At 33.5% G+C, this 22079-nt stretch overlaps 1 protein-coding gene across 4 annotated transcripts; it reads left to right on the top strand.

Moving 5' to 3' along the window:
• The first annotated feature begins 275 nt into the window (after positions 1 to 275).
• Positions 276 to 11082, top strand: LOC131626588 (protein LATE ELONGATED HYPOCOTYL-like). 4 transcript variants are annotated; one of them, XM_058897410.1, is made up of 8 exons: positions 276 to 312; positions 425 to 534; positions 930 to 1353; positions 1462 to 1573; positions 1774 to 1835; positions 8573 to 8797; positions 8891 to 10324; positions 10410 to 11082. In XM_058897410.1, the coding sequence occupies exons 3-8, from the start codon at positions 1315 to 1317 to the stop codon at positions 10800 to 10802; spliced, it is 2265 nt and encodes a 754-aa protein (XP_058753393.1). In that variant the 5' UTR covers positions 276 to 312; positions 425 to 534; positions 930 to 1314; the 3' UTR covers positions 10803 to 11082. The 4 variants fall into 4 exon arrangements, with proteins under 4 accessions (XP_058753393.1, XP_058753392.1, XP_058753391.1 ...); XM_058897409.1 differs by lacking the exon at positions 276 to 312 and having other exon boundaries at positions 336 to 534; positions 930 to 955; positions 1051 to 1353; XM_058897408.1 differs by lacking the exon at positions 276 to 312 and having other exon boundaries at positions 336 to 534; positions 930 to 955; positions 1176 to 1353.
• The last annotated feature ends 10997 nt before the right edge of the window (positions 11083 to 22079 follow it).

Consider the following 22079-nt stretch of genomic DNA (forward strand, 5'->3'; position numbering starts at 1 on the left):
AACCCAAGCCGAACCAGTTTGTGGGTGAGATTTCACATAGAAGAAAAAAGATTCAAAAAATATAATAAATAAATATTAAAACAAACCCAAAAATAAATAAGAAAAAGTGCAAGTTGGGTATTCGTACCATTAGCCACTAAATTAACGACACTTGTCGCAATCTAACGCAGTTTTATTATTCAAGCTTTAACGACCTCAAATTAAAATCGATAATAAAAAAATAAAAAAAGGTGAGAAATTGTAGTGGCTGAGATTGGTTCTCTTTGTTGAACTGTTGGATGTGGATGCTTCTAGTTCGTGTTGAAGCTCTATGTATGTTGCTTCTTCAAGTACTATTATTCTTCTATTGTTTCATCTACTACCACTATAACTGCAACTGTTTCTTCTCTTTCATTTTGATTCTTCCTCCGATCTATATATTCAGATTCGCTATTACCGGTTGCCGGAAATGAATCGTCCGGCGAGTATCCGGTGAATTCGTACGCTTCACATGTACGATCGCACTTGCAGACTTCAACATGGATTTACGTCGAGGTAGTTATCGTTTCTCCTTTTTTAGGAAAGTATATTAGTTTTCCGATAAAAATTAATCGCGAAAGGATTATTCAGAAATTTAATCGTTAGTTAATTTTCTGGATTTGAATAAACTCGTTCAGTTGAGTTGAACTTCGCCTGATTTGTGATTAACTGTCGTTAATTAATTTTCTGGATTGGGATAAACTCTTTCAGTTGAATTGAACTTCGCCTGATTTGTGATTAATTTTTCTTGATAGTTGAAACTTGAAATTGCAGTGAAAGTGAAGTACATGTATATTTATAATTTATAATTATGTCTAGTAACTCGTATTTTCGAAGTGAAATTTGAACTTTGAACATAGAAATTTGAAGTGATGTGATATACTAATTATAGCTGTTTTTTATTTTGGAAGGTTTTGGCGCTGTGGAGTTTGTTTTGGTGAGGATCCTGATTAAAGAATTTTGTAGCATCTCTCTCTATGTTGCGGTGGATTATTAAAAACAAAATTGATTCTATTAATTTTTTTCTTTCAGTAATTTGATTTGTGGATTATCTTGGCGGTGACTTGTGAATTTGGGATGTTTATAATTGATAATTATTTCATACCAAACAGAGACGGATCTCTACCTATTTTTCTTGCTTTCTGTTTATTTTGCAGTAACATCAGCTTTTGCTTACTTTCACCACAACGGCTTTACTATTTGCTGTGCTTCATGTCACAAAAAAAGAAAGGTGTTCGTTTTACTCACTCTTCGTCAGGGAAGATCTGAAGCAGCGCTAGCTTCACGCCTTCTGTGATGGATTTATACTCCTCTGGTGAAGAAGTGGTTGTTAAGGTTAGTTCTTTTTGGTTGATTGATAGATAGGGATACTTTGATTTCTTAAAGTTAATAAATGAAATTTATCATCATCATCATCTAAGTAGATAATACTAATATTTGCAGACAAGAAAACCATATACAATAACAAAACAAAGAGAACGATGGACAGACGAGGAACATAATAGATTTCTAGAAGCCCTTAAGCTATATGGGCGAGCATGGCAGCGCATAGAAGGTAATATTTTGTCTCATATATATTTTATGTTATTAGTTTCTTCAAAAGCAGGACTAATTTTGTATTTCCAGACTCATAATATTGAGATATCTTATTAGGAAATGGCACTAATTGATCTTTATTGGATCATATCTTAATTGGATCTCTCTTTTCCCTCCTCACCTTGCCCCCTTTGCTGATGTTTTACTATTGTCAAGCAGAGCATATCGGAACAAAAACTGCTGTGCAAATCAGGAGCCATGCACAAAAATTCTTTTCAAAGGTTGATTGGTACCCTCTCTTATATACTGAAAGTTTTTGTTATTTCAATTAAATTCATGCTTTCTTTTGACCTGCTGTTGATTATTAATCAGTTTAGCAAATTATTTGATTCACTTTACTCAACATAGGCATGAAGCAGTGCCGTCTGCCGAGTTCTCAAATTAAAAATCTAAAAAAGCGCTACAAACATAACCCGCTTTATTGAGGAAGTTCCAAGGCGGCAACACTGAAAACCAGTTTCTTCAATATTAAAATAGTATATTGAAAAATCTAGTTATTGAGTTTCCAAAAACAAAGATGCATCTAATAATAGATTGAGAAAATATATTAATTTGTTGAGAATTGGAATCGGGAACCTTGAGCAATAAGAGACAGATTATAGAGATAGTGATAGATGTTCTTTAAATGAAAACACAATTGCATCTTTGTTATTAATTCTGAAAACATATAAACTAAAAAGGAAAAACAAACCAATCATACCCCCTAAACTGATAATCTTTTCATATTTATAGTTAAAAAGAATCAAATAATTTTAACAGGGAAGCTTTTTTATTATCATATAGTAGGTAACGGAGAATGAGTGAAGCTTCTGTACACTTGATAAGTTGGCATCTTTTGAGGCTTATTATTCTAAGAAAGTTATATTATTACCAACAAAAAAATATCTTGTACAAGGTTGTCAGAAACGAGAGTTTACTTTGAATCGAAAGAGGATAGTAAGATCGAAAAATCGTAAATCGCAACCAAAATCGGTGGATTCTACTCAAATCGTTTTGTTGAATCGAAAGGGGAAATCAAGATCGCATAATCGAAAATCGCAACCAAAATCGATGGATTCAAATATATATATAAAGTGCAAAAGTTTAAAATCATAAAACAACCAACTCTCAAATCTTAAATATAAAAGTACTCAAAAGTTTAAAATCATAAAACAAACATAAAATAAAACAACCAAGTCTCAAATCTTGAAGGAGAAAGAAACACAGTTGATGTAGAAGCGCAAACGTCAAATAAATATCAATAAAATCGGGTTTTCCCCCTTATAAATAAAAAGGTTTAAAACCGGGTCACAAAACTGAAACATGTCGTCTTTACTCATTCTAAAATTACTCAATAAAAAAAGTCCAAAATCGGTGGAATCCATATGAGATCGTGGATTTTGATGCGATTTAGTAATTTTGGGCGATTTTATTGGGATTTTGCTCTGAATTAGGATTCTACTCACGATTCAGATCGTTTAGGGTGAGCAAGATCGCGATTCTGACAGCTTGTTAGTAATCTGTGCAGCTGTAGTAACTCAACTTGGGTGGGTTCTTCTATAGACACTACAAGATAATAAGCCACATGGATCCCCTTCTATTTCTCCATCGTTTTGTTTACGGACCCAAGATATTTAAACCACGTGATTTGTGGTAATGTGGTCTCCAATTTTTTCCTCTACATTAGGAACACTTCTCCTTTTACTAAATTTACATTCTATATACTTCGTCTTACTTTTGCATATGCAAAAGCCATATGCCCCGTCTTACTGTGTTTATTCCTAAGCCGGTGAAGCCATAGGAGATCACAAGTGAAGCTAGATGACGTTGGATTAAATGGAAGCGTTACACTCTAACAACAATTAAAGCGTTACACTCTAACAGCAATTAGGAACTTGGTCTCTTACCTTTTGAAAAGTTTGCAATTGGTTTTATAGGGTGAGGGTTGGACAAGATAGTAACAATGATAGTTAGATCTTTGGTCAAAATTATGGAGACACCTTTTTCCCATACGGACTAAATCACTTTGATGTCTCTTTTCTTGTCATGGATGCTATGCATCATTGGCCTATTAACGAGAAGATATTACAAAAGCCTTCTTGCATAAATTGCATGAAGCAATTTGTATGTTCCAGTCTCCAAGCTTTACAATTTTTGGTGATTCTCATCTAGTCTCTCTTTCTGTAGTTTGAAGCACTCTCTTGTACTTGATTTGGATGTTTAAAATTTGCCTTATTGCAATTTGGCATTTACAAAGCGTGAACTTGATCACTCTTTCTTCTCCATTCATTCTCCTTTTCTTTGATGGATGTTTGGTTGTCTATAATGATGGCATCGTCATTAATGGTGATGAGTGGATGATAGATGGCAGCTATAATCCTATCTCTTGAAATAGTTTCAGATTACAGACTTGTTAAGAAATGTGGTTGGTTTAATTCAACCCTACAAAACCGGATTTAAAATCGGTTTATAGGGTGAGGATTGCCTCCACTTATAAAGACATGTTCAGGCCATATATTGTCCGATGTAGGACTCGTAATATACCCCTGCACGCCCAGGACCGACTTGTAGGGTGAGGATTGCCCCCACTTATAAAGACATGTTCAGGCCATATATGTCCGATGTGAGACTCTTAACACACCCCCGCACGCCCAGGACTGGACATCCCCGCACGCCCAGGACTGGACATCTGGAGCGTGAAAATAAATGGTGGGTGGCTCGATAGCGGAAACCTGATAGCAGGTGGTCCACCAGATTTTAAACCAAACTCTGATACCATGTTAAGAAATGTGATCGGCCTAACTCAACCCTACAAAACCGACTTTAAAACCGGTTTGTAGGGTGAGGATTGCCCTCATTTATAAAGATATGTTCAGGCCATATATTGTCCGATGTGGGACTCTTAACAAGACTAAGGAAAGACCTCTCAAATACTTCGTATGGATGCAATTTTTTTTTGGAAATTGACAAAAGTATGCTATGAATATTCTTACCGAGACTAGTATAATAGATTGTCATCCCATTGATATTCCTTTTGTAAGAAGCCTAATGTCAAGCTTCTTCTAGATCGAAGGGAGTATTTTAAACAATCGAGAAAGATCTTGTGGCTAGATTCAACTATCTCGCTATCATCAAAATTGATATCACCTTTTAACTAGTTTCTAAGTGCTTTTCGGGATGCTTCCAAAACAAGGATAATATGAAGATAAAGATGTTGGAATTTCCGCCTTTATTGCGCTCCGCCCCCTAGCTACCTAATTGGCGACATTTGGCTTGCCTTCATTGCAACCTCCAACACCTAAATTTGAAGGGGTGGATTGAGTCCCACAGTGATTAGAGATATGGCCCATGTCACCATACAATCCGGTTTTTTAGGATCGAGTCAGGCCTACCTACACATTGTTAAGATGATATCAAAGTCTATCCTAGATCACTATATGAGCTCATTGAGGTCCCGTGTCCCGTGAAGGAATATGAGCTCATTGAGGTCCCGTGAAGGAGTGTATTGGAATTTCCGCCTTCATTGTGGTCTGCTCCTAGTCACCTAATTGCACCATTTGGCTTTTCTTCATTACACCCAATGGGAGATCCATTTTTTAGTATGTTGGAATTTCCGCCTTCATTGTGGTCTGCTCCTACTCACCTAATTGCGGCATTTGGCTTGCCTTCATTACACCCAATGGGAGATCCATTTTTTAGTAGTATTTTGTTCGTTTTGGAGGAAATTTGATTTCATGGAGCAGGTAGAAGTAGAGCATAGTTATCAGATCAACTGCAAAAGTTGAATAACATGCCATGGTTTTAACTGCGTGCAAACTTGCGCGACTTAGGAAATCACCCTACAATTGAAATTGGGAGGTATTTGGGATACAAAACTTATCTATAGCAAGCACGCTACACTTCACATTACATAGAATTCATCTTTCTATTAATGAGCCAAACATGTAGATAAATATTGTTACTTTCTATAAGAGAAAGTGCATTAGGGCAAGTCACTACTGGTTGGCTGAAATGTTCATCAAGTCCCTTTGGCTCTCGTATTGACTATATTTCTAATAAGTTTGGCTTATACAACATACATGATTCAGCTTGAGGGGGAGAGTTGGATAGCTTCTTTAACACATGTTTACCATGTAAAAATATCACATTAAATCATTTCAATTTTTTTACTTATCTAGCTAGGTACCTTGTAGCACTCTTGCTTTATGAGAACATTATATAAACAAAAGTTTGTTGGTGCCTATAACAGGGCAGTAGTCAACTAGACTGGATCACTGATAAAGAAGGCTTATTAACATAGAAGGCTTATTAATATTTACAGCCTTTACTAACCCCTTATTAGCACTGAAAAATACTCTACATAACTTGCAATTACTGATAATGCTAAATGTGTTAACTTAGGTGATGAAAAGAGTGAGATATGCAAGTATTAGGCCTTCAAATGATTTACATTTTTGGATTCACCTATCATTTTTGTATTAAGCTTTAAGTCCATTACTTTTTTGAATTGAGTTGAGTGATCACGCTCAACCCTTTTATTGGTGCCTATATTCACAAGATGAGGGGGTTCAATGCTTTAATAGAATCCACAAATGAGTGAAGACATACGCAAACAAACAAATGATTTTATAGAGAAAAAAAAAGAGATGCAAGCTTAAGCAAATAATTGATTTATAGAAGAAAAAAGTAATACGAGAGAAGGGGGACTGATTTGGCCAAGTAGTCAATTCGATTGCTTGGTCAAGTCAGTTCCCCTTTTTTTTGTTCCACTTCACTAGAATTTTTACAAATTTTCAGATCTAAGGTGGATCCATTAGCTGAAGCAATGACAATTGGGTGAAGTACACATGATTTGGAGAACCTGATACTTTTGTAAAAAAGATTGATTTGTTTAGAGATTTTTAAAAATATTACCGAGCTTAATGAGAATTTTTAACTCACTGCAACAAGAAACATTTTGATATGCTTTTCATCTAATTCTTCTGTTTGAAACAATGGTCGAAAAACTTAGTCAGATAATAAAATAAAATTTGTTCAAGACATTGCTTTTGGGGTATAATGCTAACCTTCGGTAGTGATGGCGATCCACCACTGAGAGAAGTGTGTTCAGTTCTAAATAGTAAATACCACTAGGTATGATGTTAACTAGTCATAAGGAAAAGGTTCGATTCACCCTCTCCAACTTAGTGTCACGTGTGGTTTTGAAACTTCAAAGATATGAAATAAAATCCCCTTCCTTTCCAAATGTACGATTTAGTAATTTGAGGGCTCCACTTAAGAAGGAAAGGCAACAATTTCTTTTTTTTTTGAGCAACCTGAACCAGATCTTATCATCTGGTATCAAGCTCAATCAGGAATATGGAAATCAATAACTTGTTAGTTCAGAATGGAATCAAGATTGGAGACTTTGGAACAATCAGTGGCGAATGGGACCCAACTCCAAGATTGATTCAACACAAGATAAGAGGCACAAATAACTTAGAGTGGTAAATGACGGGCGTCGTGTGTGTGTGTTAGAAGGAAAAGATGTGTTCTGGTGGATTGGAAATTAGTGAGGACTAGTATTGAGGAGAGTCTTGGATCTCTTGAATATCCGGGGAATGTGTGTTTTGTGTTGTTCATTGAACAATAATTCACTTCTTCTAAATCATATTTGAATTAAAAAAACGTAACAGTATTTTTATTCAAAATGCCCTGTGATCTTCAACCAATTTTGTGCTTAATATAATTACTAGACGTAAGGGTTATAGATGGTTTCCAATATTCAGCAGCTTGATCAAACCAAGATTCCACAATTTTCATATCTCCATGTCGAGTTTTCATATCTCCATGTCGCGTGGCCTGTTCTCCGCAGTCGAAATAGGTGAGTAAATTCTTTTGACTATCAATTGGTTGTCAGTGGTAGTCGTTGGTGGCTCGGAAAGTGCTACCAACAGAAAATATGACTGGAAAGGCGGAGTAAAGCTTTGTAGAATGCAGCTGCCAGGATGTCTGCGATTAGGGGTAATGCTACGGTAGGACTTCGGTGTTATGGAGTGCCTGAGCCCAACATCCAGTAGCACGGAATTCTCGGTCGTCAGTTGCACCTAGGTTCTATAAACAATATAAAAGAGTGGATTCAGATGGTGTTGGGGTGGAAGGCATTATCCCGTGCTTCGGGCATGAATAGGCCCCAAAAGTGCCATTGCGATTTGAACGTGCCACTTTCTATAGGTAATTTGATGGAAAACTTAAGCGATACTAGTTATAACTATTTTCAGTTATGTAGCATGGACTGAGGGGGAGTTTGAGTAAGCAACTTAATTATTCATTTCTTTATTAAGCAATACTAGTTATAACTATTTTCAGTTATATAGCATGGACTGAGGGGGAGTTTGAGTAAACAACTTAATTATTCATTTCTTTATTATGGACACATCATATAAAAATATATGTACAAATTGTTATTTTAATTGAAGAGAAAATGAGGGAACACTCTACACATTGATGTATAAGATGTTTCTATAAGCTATCTTGGGGAGCATATGAAAATAAGCTGAAAATATATTGTATACATATTATAATATATTTCTTAAAGCTCTTTCAATTCAAACACTGACACGAATTATGTGATAATATAAGTCCAAATAAGTTATTCCAAATTGAGAAGAAAATTTGGATTGAAGAATTGGTATGCTTGATTTGATAATTTGATTTTAAAAGCAGAGGATCAGATCATTTACAGGATTAATTCTTCAATCCAAATATGTAGTAGGACATCCATATCAATTTGGATTGAAGAATTGGTATGCTTGATTGGTACTTCATTATAAACCATGTATGTAGTTCATTTTGTTTTACACTTGAAATCATTGGGATGTTAGTGTTACAAGTCTAGATGGTATTTTAAGAATCAATGCTCAACTGCTCCAATTAGTGCTTTTCAAATAAATTTTGTAGAACTTCACTTGCTAAGTATACTCTTGCAACTTTTTTTCAGTTGGAGAAGGAAGCTATTGTAAAAGGTTCTGCATTAGGACAAGCTCTTGACTTAGACATCCCCCCTCCCCGGCCCAAAAGAAAACCAAGCAATCCTTATCCGCGCAAGACCAATGTTGGCACCCCAACATCACATAGTGGGGCAAAGTATGGAAAGCCACTTATTGCAGTAGCATCTTCAAATGGTAAACAAGCCATGGATTTTGAGACAGAATCGCTTCCCGAGGTTAATATTATTATTTTGTATTTCACTTGTCATACAAATTTTCTGTTTTTTTTTCTTTCAATGAAATCATTCTACTTGTTCCTTATTTTTTAGAAGCATAAAGATGAGGAAAGGCCAACAACTGTGAAAGAAAATAAAGATGAAAATTGCTCAAAAGCATTTACAATCCTCAAGGAGGCACCCTGTTCATCTGTATCCGCAGCAATCAAGAGTTCAATCTCAATGTCAGCGCCCCAGACAAATTGCTGCATCTTAAGGGAGTTTACTCCTTCAGTGAAAAATGTGATAAATCAAGATGAAACAAATAAATCTTTTCCTACTGCAGAGATTGAAAATCAGATGTTGGAGTCAGATGATGGAAAACACAAACAAATGACTGATGGCACTTGTAAAACCTCTAAATTGGAGAGTTCTTCTCATAAATCGGTTCAAGCTGAGAAAACAGATGATCTTACTTCTGCATTAACAGATGAGATGCAAAGTAATCAGAATTACCCAAGACATATCACTGTGCATGTTGTTGATGGGAACCTCGGAACTAGTACTCAAACTCCATCACAAGATGTATTAGTTCAAGACTCCGCATTTCAGCCAATAGGAGGAATTAATGGGAAACCTAATCTTTTCACAAACTCAGCTGCATCAAACACAACTGGTAGTCAAAATAACATGGCACGGTCATCTATTCATCAATCATTTCCTCCTTGTCCTCCCTTTTCACAACTTAATCATGATGATTATCAATCCTTTCTCAACAACATGTCTTCTACATTTTCAAGTCTGATTGTCTCTACCTTGCTGCAACACCCTGCAGCCCATGCTGCAGCAAGTTTTGCTGCTACATTTTGGCCCTATGCAAATGTAGAATCTTCAGCTGATTCTCCAGCTTGTTCTCAAGGAGGTTTTCCATCTAGACAAATTGGTTCACCTCCTAGTGTAGCAGCTATCGCTGCTGCTACGGTAGCTGCTGCAACTGCATGGTGGACAGCTCATGGACTGCTTCCTCTGTGCGCTCCACTCCATACAGCTTTTGCCTGTCCTCCTGCATCAACAACTGTTGTTCCATCAATGAATATCAGTGAAGTTCCACCTAAGACAGAACAAGGAGATATTACACTACAAAATCCTCCTCTGCAAGATCATAAACTAGATCAAGAAGACTCGGAAGCTTTGCAAGCTCAACATTCAGGTTCTAAGTCAACAGCTGTTTCTTCATCTGAATCAGAGGAGAGTGGAGATGCTAAGTTAAATGCTTCATCAAAGGCCACTATTAATCTTGATATAAACCAACCAATTTCTGAGAACCTTAATTCAAACCAAGTGGAGGGCAGGAAACTGGTAGACCGGTCTTCTTGTGGTTCTAACACAACCTCTGGCAGTGAAGAGACTGATGCGCTAGAGAAGGATGGGAAAGAAAAGGAAGACCCCAAAACACCTGATGCAGACCATTTAGCTATTGATCCTAGTAGTCGTCGATATAGAAGCATTAGCAACATTCTTGATTCTTGGAAGGAGGTGTCTGAAGAGGTATCACAGTATATCTTACGATAAAATGTAATTAATGTATTGTATGCATGTATTGCTTCTGTCCTTATGCCAGTGTTATTTACAGGGACGGCTTGCCTTTCGGGCTCTATTCTCCAGAGAGGTGTTGCCCCAAAGCTTTTCACCTCCTCCTGATTTGATAAATAAAGATCATCAGATGGACAACATGAAGGGTATCGAGCAAAACACACCCCATCAAGATCACCTTGACAGCAAGAAATGCAGTTCTAGTTGTGACCGGTTGCAGCAAAACCTACCATTTGTACAAAATAACAGTGAGGAGGAGGGACTGCTAACCTTAGGTCTTGGACAAGGTAAACTTAAGACTCGTCGAACAGGGTTTAAACCTTACAAAAGATGTTTAGTAGAAGCGAAGGAAAACAGGATTGGAACGACTTGTAATCAAGTTGAAGAGACAGGTCCCAAGAGGATACGACTGGAAGGGGGGAGTTCTACTTGATGCTTGATAAATGCATAGAATCACAGAAAATCCGAGTTTTGCGCATTATTTCTAACTCCCCTGCTCGGTATCTGTATTGTTTATTTTCTAATTCTGCAGCTCACAAAACTTGTCTTGTAGGTGTGTGTACCATATTAAATTACTACCTACGTTGTTTTACTTTCTTGGACTGATGCTGCTGCAGTTAAAAATTCCGCTAAAATAGCATTAGAGAAGAAACATTAAGTACTGTTTGAGCATTGAAAATTTAAGTAATTTATGATAATCCTTCATTCTATCACTTTCTGCGTTTTACTTATAGTTGTGTGACATTTATGAACTATTCTTTTTTCCATTACAAACACTACTCTGATGGAACAAAAAAAATCATAAGCATTCCTGATATGCTGGGTCTATATATATTATTTAGAGCATCAAATCAGAAATTGGTTGACTGAGCCTTGAGGTAGTCTGGATTGACTATGAAGCTTATATGCAGGCGGTTGGGTTGAAGTTCTTCCAGCAATAACTCGATTGTTGTGTTAAAATTTGTTCAAGATGTCACTATGAAATTCAATATCATGACATCTTTGGAAAAACAATTTCTACCACTACAGGATACCAATTGCAGAGAGTTGAATTTCTACCACATGTTACAACTTGAATATCAGTCGTAGAGATAGTACAGTCACGTCCTCTTTCAAAAAATAAATTCATCGATTCCAAAAGTCAATTTATCAAAGTTGAGACAAAAACACCTTCCATTTCAATACTCAAACCTTCATTAGAAGAAAAAGGAATAAAATTCACAAAATTTAGAGCATTTAACTTGCCATGTCCAAGTTGTACCTGACATCACCTATTTATTTATCGGGTTTTTCTTGGTATATCCTCATATAAATATAGGATTTTCAAAAAAAAATATCGTCACGTATAAGAAATTTTGAAACAATACTGGAACAAATGTAATAGCACTGGAAATTTGAAATTTCCGGCAAGAAGAACAATCTTATTGAAAATTTTGAAATTTCTGGTATTTAAAAAAAAAAAACCAGAAATATAGAATTTCGGTATAACGTCAGATTGTCTTTTCCACTTTTTTCCATTATTTTTTTCCGAATAACTAAATCGATAAAAAAACTATCCGACTAAATATATACATATAATAACTATGTTACATATAAGGACACAAAACAAATTAGGATGACTTCCTAAAACGACTCACATATGCTGATTCTCATGCTTTTCCATCTCCAGTACAATTTTGTCTCCAACGGTCAATGACAGGAGGCAATGGGTAATCGGGTTTTAACTTTACCTAAATCCAATGATTGTTGTTGACAAAACCAACAACAATGATTTTATGTCTGCTCGTATACATAGGTGGAGGTAAGGCAAGAGGAAAAAATGTGATGTTAAGTCTTTTGGAAAGGGAGGCAAATACGACGTTGTATCTAGAAGTAATAGAGTAGCCATATCAAGAATCTTCATCTATTTTTCGATACCCTACACACCCAAGTGGTCTACTCGTAACACATTCCTAACTAAAGAAACCGTGTCATAGAATAATTTGAAAAACATTTGAGTGTGTTGATGAATTTGAGTATATAATTGCATACGAATCAAATGCCACAACTCTTCGCCCCATCCAAGTATAGTAACAATAGCACGGAAACCACAATTGACATCGTCACCAACATCAATAATGTCATCAATGTGGATGTAAGAATTCGGGAAACTAGGACAGGTAAACATGTCTTGAAGATTCAGTGGACAATTGACTACCAATCGTTATACTTGACGGCTAACTTCTAATTAGTTTTGTGCATGAACTCTTCGTAGTCTGACTCCCCTGCGAGCCCTCACCACACTTCCACTAGCTAGGATCACGATACACATCACTCTCTTGACTCTTTCTACTATTCTTAACTCCCCTCTTTGACTTGTACTTCACCGGCGGTGGACACAGAAGTTGTGGATGGGTGCGTTAGTTCCCAAACTTTTTTCTTCAACACCCTTTGGCCTACAATATTCAAAGTACGGAAACATGTTTTCGACTCTTCACACTCTGCTTCTACTGTATGCTACTTTCTTCATGACTGACCTCGTGCTCTTCAATGTATAATTTCTTCCAAAATACATGAATTGAGTCCAAAGGAACATGATTGCCTTGTATTTGGAAACTGACAAGCTAACACGCACATGGTAACCCATGTGTTGTTCTAATGAAGCAACCAAATCTTTCTTGGCTTACTCCAACAAATTGTATCCTTTATAGTTCCTTTCCAATGAGTTGTATACACTGTCTTGAAATAAAAAAGTGCAAGTTGGTATACAATGAAGTGTTATACCAATGCTCAATGTTGACAATACTTTTTCGAAATGACACTTTGATTGAACCTAGCTGCAACTTCAACATGGTGTTCATAACATCTCAACTTCGGCATAAATCTCCCCGGCTTGTAGTCAACATGTTTTTTAGTCTCTAATGAGCATACTCCACCCTAAAAATCAGAAATAGAAATATATGTAAAATTATGATTAGTAATGTAATAACATCAAACTGTCATGTTTTGTGTACCTGTTTGTTGTTGTGTTTCCTAAATGAGTGGCTATGTTAGTTAAGGGTGTGCATGGATCTTAAATCAACCCAAATTGGTCCATATATATGGTTTGATGCGGTTTTTAGAACCATTTCAATAAAACCGATTCCTTGTTCCAAAATTGGATTACAATTGAATTGGTTCGGTTCAAAACCGGTTCTTAATAAAAATTAAATTTTTATTTGAATCAGTTTTAAAACTGGTTTATCTCATTTGTTTCCTTTACCCAATTTTTATTGTTTTTTTCTCAATAAACGTGTAGTGTTATCCAAATTTTATTAATTAAACTACTACATGGTTCACGTTTGATAAATCAGACATTTTGTCGCAAAATCCAATTTTAAAAGATAAATAATTTCAAAACAATTTTATATGATTCTAAACTGATCTTTAGTTAAAATTGTATTTTAAATTCCAACCCTTAACACCTACTAGTATTGTATATATAGCTCTCACACACTTCACAAGAGTTCGATAATCAAAATATAAAATTGGCTGTTCACATTTAATATATATATAGCTCAAATCCAATAAAAAGTATAGAAGTGGTACTCAGTAAAAAAACAAAAATATGCGTGTTATTTAAATAATTTAATATTTTCTTTTTCTTCTTAAAAGAAGTTTAATATTCTTCATAATAAAATTAATAACTTCCTAACTCTATCATTTTAAAATTATTTTTCTTCAATATTTATAGCATTTTAAAACATATCTTACATTAATTTTATCTTAGAATTATTAATTTTCAGTTGTACTATTTAAAAAATGTTATATTTATTACTTTTTAAATTATTATCTTCTATTTCACATTATAAAAAAAACACAAAGAATTTTAAATAAAACATATTTATTGTAATTTAGGCTGCAATTTAATTGTTTTTTTTTCTATTACAACATTGAAAACACAATAAGATAAAATTAACAAACATAATAACATCAAACAAAATTTACACATGCAAGCAAAACTTTATTACAAGGGCACGAAACAAATTTAAATTTTAAATAATGAAAAAAAGCTAAAATAATATAAACTTATGTTCAAATATATACTTATAATATAATTTAGTGTCTGTTTTTATAAATGACATGACCTGTCTTGTAATAAAGTTTCATCGGATCTGTAACAATTTTTTGTGTTGTTAAACAATCAATTGAGTTCGAGTGATAAACGAGCTCCTACTAAATAATGTAATTAATTTACACTGCAAAAACTCAACATCGGCCACCGATGAAATTGGAAGATCTTTAAAACAATTGTGATCATAACAATTATTTAAAATTATTATAATTAACAAATAATTAAATAAAATTTAGTATTTCTTTTTTATTTTTCATTTTTTATTACTATGTATAAAATAATCAAATACAATATTAATATTATGAGATGAAAAGTAATATTTATTAACTAAATAATTGAAAGAAGGAATTTATATAATATTTATTAAAAATAAATAAATAAAATTGAGAATGTCTAAAAAAACATATTTTATTAGAAAATAATATACTGAGATATGATTTTATTGATAATATAATGAAAAAGTAGAATGCATTTTATCTATTTATCATGGCACTTCAATCAAATAACAAAAATTGTATTTGACAGAAGAAAAGATCATTGTAGTCATAGTCAGAAGAGTAAAAAATTAACTAATATGTTATTGGTTTTAATCGGTTTTAACAAACAAACAACCGGTTTATTTTTAATTTTAAAATATGGATTGGGTCAGTTTATAATATAAGTGGTTTGGATTTTTTTAAGTGGTGCACTGGAATTTCTGGAGCGGTTTTGATAAACCGGTTAAAATGCACACCCCCAGTGTTAGTCAAAGCAGCAACAAACCTTTCTTTATAAGGTGTCAACCATGTTTCATTCACATAATTAACAAATAAAGAAATATCAGCACAAACACTCTCAAAGTGCTTGGAATGTTCGCCAAATTCAGTTTCTCTATTTGAATACATGATGTTGTTCCATAGATCCATGACATATTCTTGTCGTTTTGATTAAACATACACTTTACATTTAATACTAATATTTTTTGAGATATGGAATGAACATAACAGATGAGTAAAAAATTAACTAATATGTTATTGGTTTTAATCGATTTTAACAAACAAACAACCGATTTATTTTTAATTTTAAAATATGGACTGAGTCAGTTTATAATATAAGTGGTTTGGATTTTTTTTAAGTGGTGCACTGGAATTTCTGGAGCAGTTTTGATAAACCGGTTAAAATGTACACCCCTAGTGTTAGTCAAAGCAGCAACAAACCTTTCTTTATAAGGTGTCAACTATGTTTCATTCACATAATTAACAAATAAAGAAATATCAGCACAAACACTCTCAAAGTGCCTGGAATGTTCGCCAAATTCAGTTTCTCTATTTGAATACATGATGTTGTTCCATAGATCCATGACATATTCTTGTCGTTTTGATTAAACATACACTTTACATTTAATACTAATATTTGTTGAGATATGGAATGAACATAACAGATGAGTTAAATTTGGGAACACGGATTCCATGAAATTTATCAACGCAAGCTCTCAGTCTGTCACTACAACCTTCAGTAACAATTTATCGGAAGAGGATAACTCTTTGAGCTTATCTAGCTCCCATTTGAAATTCTCCTCCCTTTCACGTTCCAAATAGGCAAATCTAACCGAAAACATCAACTTCATTGACGTAACACCAACAATCTCAAGCAGTGATATCCGGTACCTATATAATCACAATGCACGTAATCAAAAACTGATAAATTAAAATCTGTATTTTTTAATAAGCAGTGTTGGTCATTACCTATTTTGTCTTGTATGTGCAGTAAAAAATCAATTTCAAATAAAACATATTCAACTACTTCACTGAATCAGGATGTGTCCAAAAGATATCAACAATAACATTTGAGTCATCCATATTTCTTGTCCAACACATGTATTTCTCTCTATGAATAAGAGTTAACAACATCTGCATATATGTCAATGAATCTCTCTTGCTCGTTTTATATATAGCTCTAGCTTTATACATCTGGATAACACTCGTGAGGTTTTCTGGATCTTTATCTTTTAAGGCAACAACTATGTACCTTGAAACCATATTATCTTCGTCATGTCATTCACAAACTGTCTTTCATGATCTTTTAGACGGTCCAATATGTCATGGCCTTCCAAATTCTTAGATAGTTTATGATTGAACATCCTGCATCTAACAATACCTTCCAACCGATACCACTTGATACAGATCTCATCTTAAAAGGACATTTAACTTTCATACAATAAATGCCTTATAAGAATTATTACTTTCAAATGCATTCTTTCTTTTGTAATTTTCTCTTTTCTCACAATCCATAATTAATTTATCTTTTCTCCCTGGCTTTCCATTAGCAAGATCAGAATGAACAATGACAACAGTAATACCATGCCGTTTATCAGTAGCTTGTGCCCAAGTTAAAACTTCAGATCGAGACTTAAATATATGTCAATTACAACATAAACAGTAAATTATCAATATCATAGAGACGGGAAAATCTTTAAAAGTTTAACTTGTTACATAGAAAACATACAACATCAGTGGTGAAGAACTCTGTAACATCTATACAAATAAAGTTTAACTTATTATTTGTATAGTTCTAAAATGCTCCAAACAACGATTTATAAGGTGTTATGGGTATTGTGAAATGGTTTTGGTGAAATGAATTAGGGATTAGGTTATTTATGATTTTAAATTTTTTTACACTTTTTGCAAATAATCAAAATGGATTTAAATTGTGATATTCCATGTAAGTCAGGTCACGTAAGCCTTTTTTTTGACACATCAGCATTTCTGAAGGAGGAAGTGGAGGTAAGGACCATTTTCGTGGATTTGAAAAAGGCAAGACCATTTTTATGAGTTGATTAAAACACGAGGACCAAAAGTGTATTTAAGTCATTTTATTTTATGTACCTTATGTTTTAATTTGATTAAACATATAAAGTAAAATGAATTATAATAAATAAATAAAATATTGGTATTATAATTTGTAAAATTTGGATGTTCAATATTACTATGCTTTGTGACCAACATTTGTGTGGTGAAGCAACGATACTTCAATCATCCATAATAATACAAATATGTTACTGATTTATAAATGATATAAATAAGTTTGGTGAGATATAAATGCATTTCATATACTATTTTCATTTCATCCATTAAATTAGTATAATGATTGTAATACATTTGAATGACTAAAGTTGATTCTACTTCGTGACCAACATTTATATAGTGAAGCACCAACATTTCGATCAATCATGTTGAATAATTGATTATTATGTTTTTGATGGTATGACCATGTTTAATTAGGGTTTATGATAGTGCAATATTTGTGTTTTAATGTGTTGTACAATTATGGTTTATAAAGGTGCAAGAGTAATACGGTTAAGATTTTTTAAAATGCATCAAGTGTTGATACGAAATACGACACTCATAAGAACAATTATAAGAACAAGAGTAATACGGTTAATCTTTTTCCACATCATTCATGCATAAAAACATCATAAGAACAATTATCTTATTCATAACATCATTCACCCCTTTAAACATCACGAGACATTATCATATTCACAACATCATGTACACATTTAAACATCATGAGACATTACCATAAGATAGTTCAATACATTAGTTTTTCTACGTTTCAAACCGTGCCTCAATTTGCATGTGACTCAAATCAAACCAACCAGACTGATATCCACATGAAAAATTTGTGTGTGATTCGAATTACATATATCATGATTTGAATCGCAACAATAAGAATTGCCCAAAAACTCTCAAAACTCACATGATTCAACCAAGAAATGATATGATTTAAACTATAACATTAAGAACCCATTTTTATCAATTTTTCTGCATAATATCCAACTTTTAACATAAACCACTTAATGTATATCTTCTAGACATGTTTATGCTAGCAATTTGCAATGAGATTCATAGATAATTCACATCATAACATAACTACATGCAATCCTTTTCACACATCAAGCATTCATTATCATGTAAGATGAGAATTCATAGTAATAAAATATCTTGGGACATTTCTTTATTCTAGCATGTTCATGTCAACAATTAACACATGCAATCACATAACAATCAAACATGCAATTCAAAGATCACACGTGAAAAACCTCAATTTTCCCCAAACATGAAAATCTCAAAAGAATTAGTTTGGAAACCACTAACTAAGAACCCACAATCATCATCAATTAACATCAGAATTCATAGTTTATATTCAATCATCTATCACATAGCATCAAAAAATTTATGGAATTGCATATCAATCACATTCATTACCAAAAATTCATAGATGTTTTCATCATACAACATCATCCTAATTGGGTTTAAGAGAAACCCCACTATCCTAATACTAACATACCAATTACCGAATAATCGTCCCCTTTACCTCAACGATGCAACGAATTTCCTTTTGAATTCTCAACAGTTAAGGAATCTCTTCCTTGCATAACTTGTTTGTTAAGGTTTTCGGTCTCCTTTCTTATTTTAAAAAAAACGTGTTTTTTCCAAAAAAAAAAAATTCTTGTCTCCCTTTTCTGTTCCCTAATTTTTTATTTAAGGCAAAATACCCTTTTTGGTCCCTTAAGTATACCCCAAGGTACATTCTGGTCCCTTATCTTTAAAAAGTGTCAAAGTGGTCCTTTAATTGTTCAAAAAAGTCCACGTTAGTCCTTTCCATCCAATTTTTTGTAACGACGTCAACTTTTACTTGGGTGGCATCTGACGTGGCCCTTTTCGTCCAACTGGTCATACGCGTGGCATGTGAGGTCATTAAATACCAGAAAATTTCTATAAAAAATTGTTTCAAGTAGAATTCGAACTGGGTCCATTTTGTTTGCTAAGCTAGATATTTAACCACTAGATCACTTTACTTTTTTGATTTTAATTTATAAATTAAATATATATTGAAATATTGATTATTACTAAAAAAAAAAAGATATTCAACCCAACTAATACTAAACCCAAAAACATTTCCATCTTCATCGCTTCCATCTTCTTCCAAACCCCAAAAACCCTAACAACAATAACAACAATCTCAACCTCATAAACCCTTATCCCCATTCAAATCCCCAAGCCTCCAAGACACTAAAACCCTTTTCAATTTCATCATTAACAACGCTTATTCCCCTAACGATTTCTGCTTCCATCTCTGCGAATTGGGATTAGAGTTTATCTTAATGCCCCTAACGATTTCAGATTCAAAAATTATTTTACCAAAATCAACCTTTTAATTCTATTGTCGAGCCAAAATCAACCTTGTAAGTCACCATGAATCCGCCGGCTCCGCCCTTTTTGTGTCACCACTGCATCGCCGTCATTCACCATGGCTTCTTCTGGGTTTCAAATTCAATATTCTAAGGTTTATTTATCAAAAGAGAAAAATAAATCTGGTGTGTTTGGGTGGATAATGCTGCTATTTTTTTTTTTTTTGAAAAAGAACTTGGGTTTTCTGCATTATGTTTCATGGGTTTCTGGAAAATAAATGCTTAAGCAGAGAATTTTATGATTTAGAATGCAGCGAATATTTTTAACTAATTGAACCATTATTTTTCATTTTTGTAGAATGGAAGAATTTAAACACTTTATGCACAAACAGCAAGTTGGAAGGATCAACGTAGATTTACTTGAAGTGTCACTGTAGAATTTTGTTCTTTTTATAGGAAAATCATATTGTGATCATAACAATTCTTGATGTTGAATATAAAGCTAGCACTGTTAGTTGGAATGATTTTTAGCCATTGAAATTTGACATATTCAATAATTTTTGGTTATGTAATGTAATTATGTAATGTAATTATGTAAAGTAATTAATTGATGCTGAAAGATGGTTATGTAATATAACAATTTCGTTCTGTTATAGATGATGTTGAAAGATGGTTGCAGACTGGATGTTGTTCTAATGAAGATGAATGTTTTTTTTTTAATGTTTTTCAGAAATAATAAACTTGATAATAAATGTGAATGAAATAATTAACATCAATTGTAAAGTGGTGTGGTGGAAAGTTGAGATAGCTTGCAAGTAAGGTGGCTTGGGTTCAATTCCAGACCTAAACAAAAAATTTGTAATGTTTTTTCAGAATTTTAAAGACCTTGAAGATCAATATGTGCCAAGTCATCTGCCACACGTATGACCAAGTGCCACGTATGACCAGAATGTACCTTGGGGTATAGTTAAGGGACCAAAAATGGTATTTTGCCTTTATTTAACTATTTTTCTCAAATAAAAATTCAGAATTTATTTTTATTATTATTATTAAACCCTCCTTTCAAATTTCATTTCTCCCACTTATTATTTCTTTCTTTCTTAAATTTTCTAAAATCCCACTTAATTTCAATATTTTTCAAATAATAATCACAAAATAATAATACTAAAATTAAGAAAAAGAAATATCAATACACAGAAAATTAAATTATTAAAAGAATAAAAATTCGAATAATTTTGGGATATTATCTCGGGAGGTCGACCACGACTGAAGACTTTCCTGACATCTTAAGTGTTTGACAAACCTTGGGGGAAACTATTTTGGATCAGCCAAAGATCCAAAATTCCTAAGGCTCAAATTTAGGGGATTTCTTATTCCACCCCATGCTTTTCTAACGCACCACGTGAAATTCCAAAAATGCCCCTAAGAACTGAAAATATATTTCTGATGGGCATCAAAATTTGATAAACTGTACAATGGAACCGCAAATGTATTTCTGGTTTTGACCCGGAAATATACATTCGGTTTTGTGGCTATACAAAAACCAAAAAAATATCATTAAATAACACCAATATCACAAACTCAAAATACAAATCATAACATAAACATAGGAAATACATTAAGGATTTTAACACAAATCAAACATTACAAATCAGCGTCCATGTGGACGTTGCAACATCATGATAATATTATCGACCGATCTTAAAATAGTCATATCTAACTCGATCGAAACTTTCTCCTCAAAACTGGTATAAGTATTCCACATAGCCCACATATCAGCATCGTTCTTCAGCTCACGGTTGATGAACACAAGCTTCCCATCTTTGTTAACAGATGGCGAGCGGTACTTAATCTTCACAACTTTCTAATTGTCTCCATAAGGTATAAGTTCTTGTAATATTACACGCATTTCTTCAATTAGGGTGTACGTGGTGAACTTAAATTTGCGCGATGGTGGTGACGCTGGTAAAGTGGACAACTCCAACATGCCATTTGATATTCATTTTCATGTTCATTTCTGGTTTTTAGTGTTGTGGTAAAAGATAATATGACAAATGAAGTTATATATAGTAGTAGAATGCAAAGATGAACCAACAAATCCTATCCTTCTATCAGAGTGAAAACCGAAAGTGAAACTCCGGTTTTAAAAAAATGAAAACCGAAAATATATTTCTTAGATCCTTGAAAGTGAAAAACCAAAAATAGAACAGAAACATCAACACAAAAAATAAACCTCATGTATTAAAATATTGTATTTTGGCCAAAGTACAAAAATGGCTATATTTCCACAGCATAATACATGAACAAAATGACATTTACAATAAAATGATACCTAACTACATAAAAGAGATGAAAAATTTAACATCGGCCAAATCCACCGGTGGCACCCCTTTTGACTTTTCTCTATTTTTTTCTATTTCAATTTTGTTCAACTTGTTGTAGCC

Source organism: Vicia villosa, unplaced genomic scaffold (genome assembly GCF_029867415.1).
Source record: "Vicia villosa cultivar HV-30 ecotype Madison, WI unplaced genomic scaffold, Vvil1.0 ctg.000308F_1_1, whole genome shotgun sequence".
Taxonomy (NCBI): Eukaryota; Viridiplantae; Streptophyta; class Magnoliopsida; order Fabales; family Fabaceae; genus Vicia; species Vicia villosa.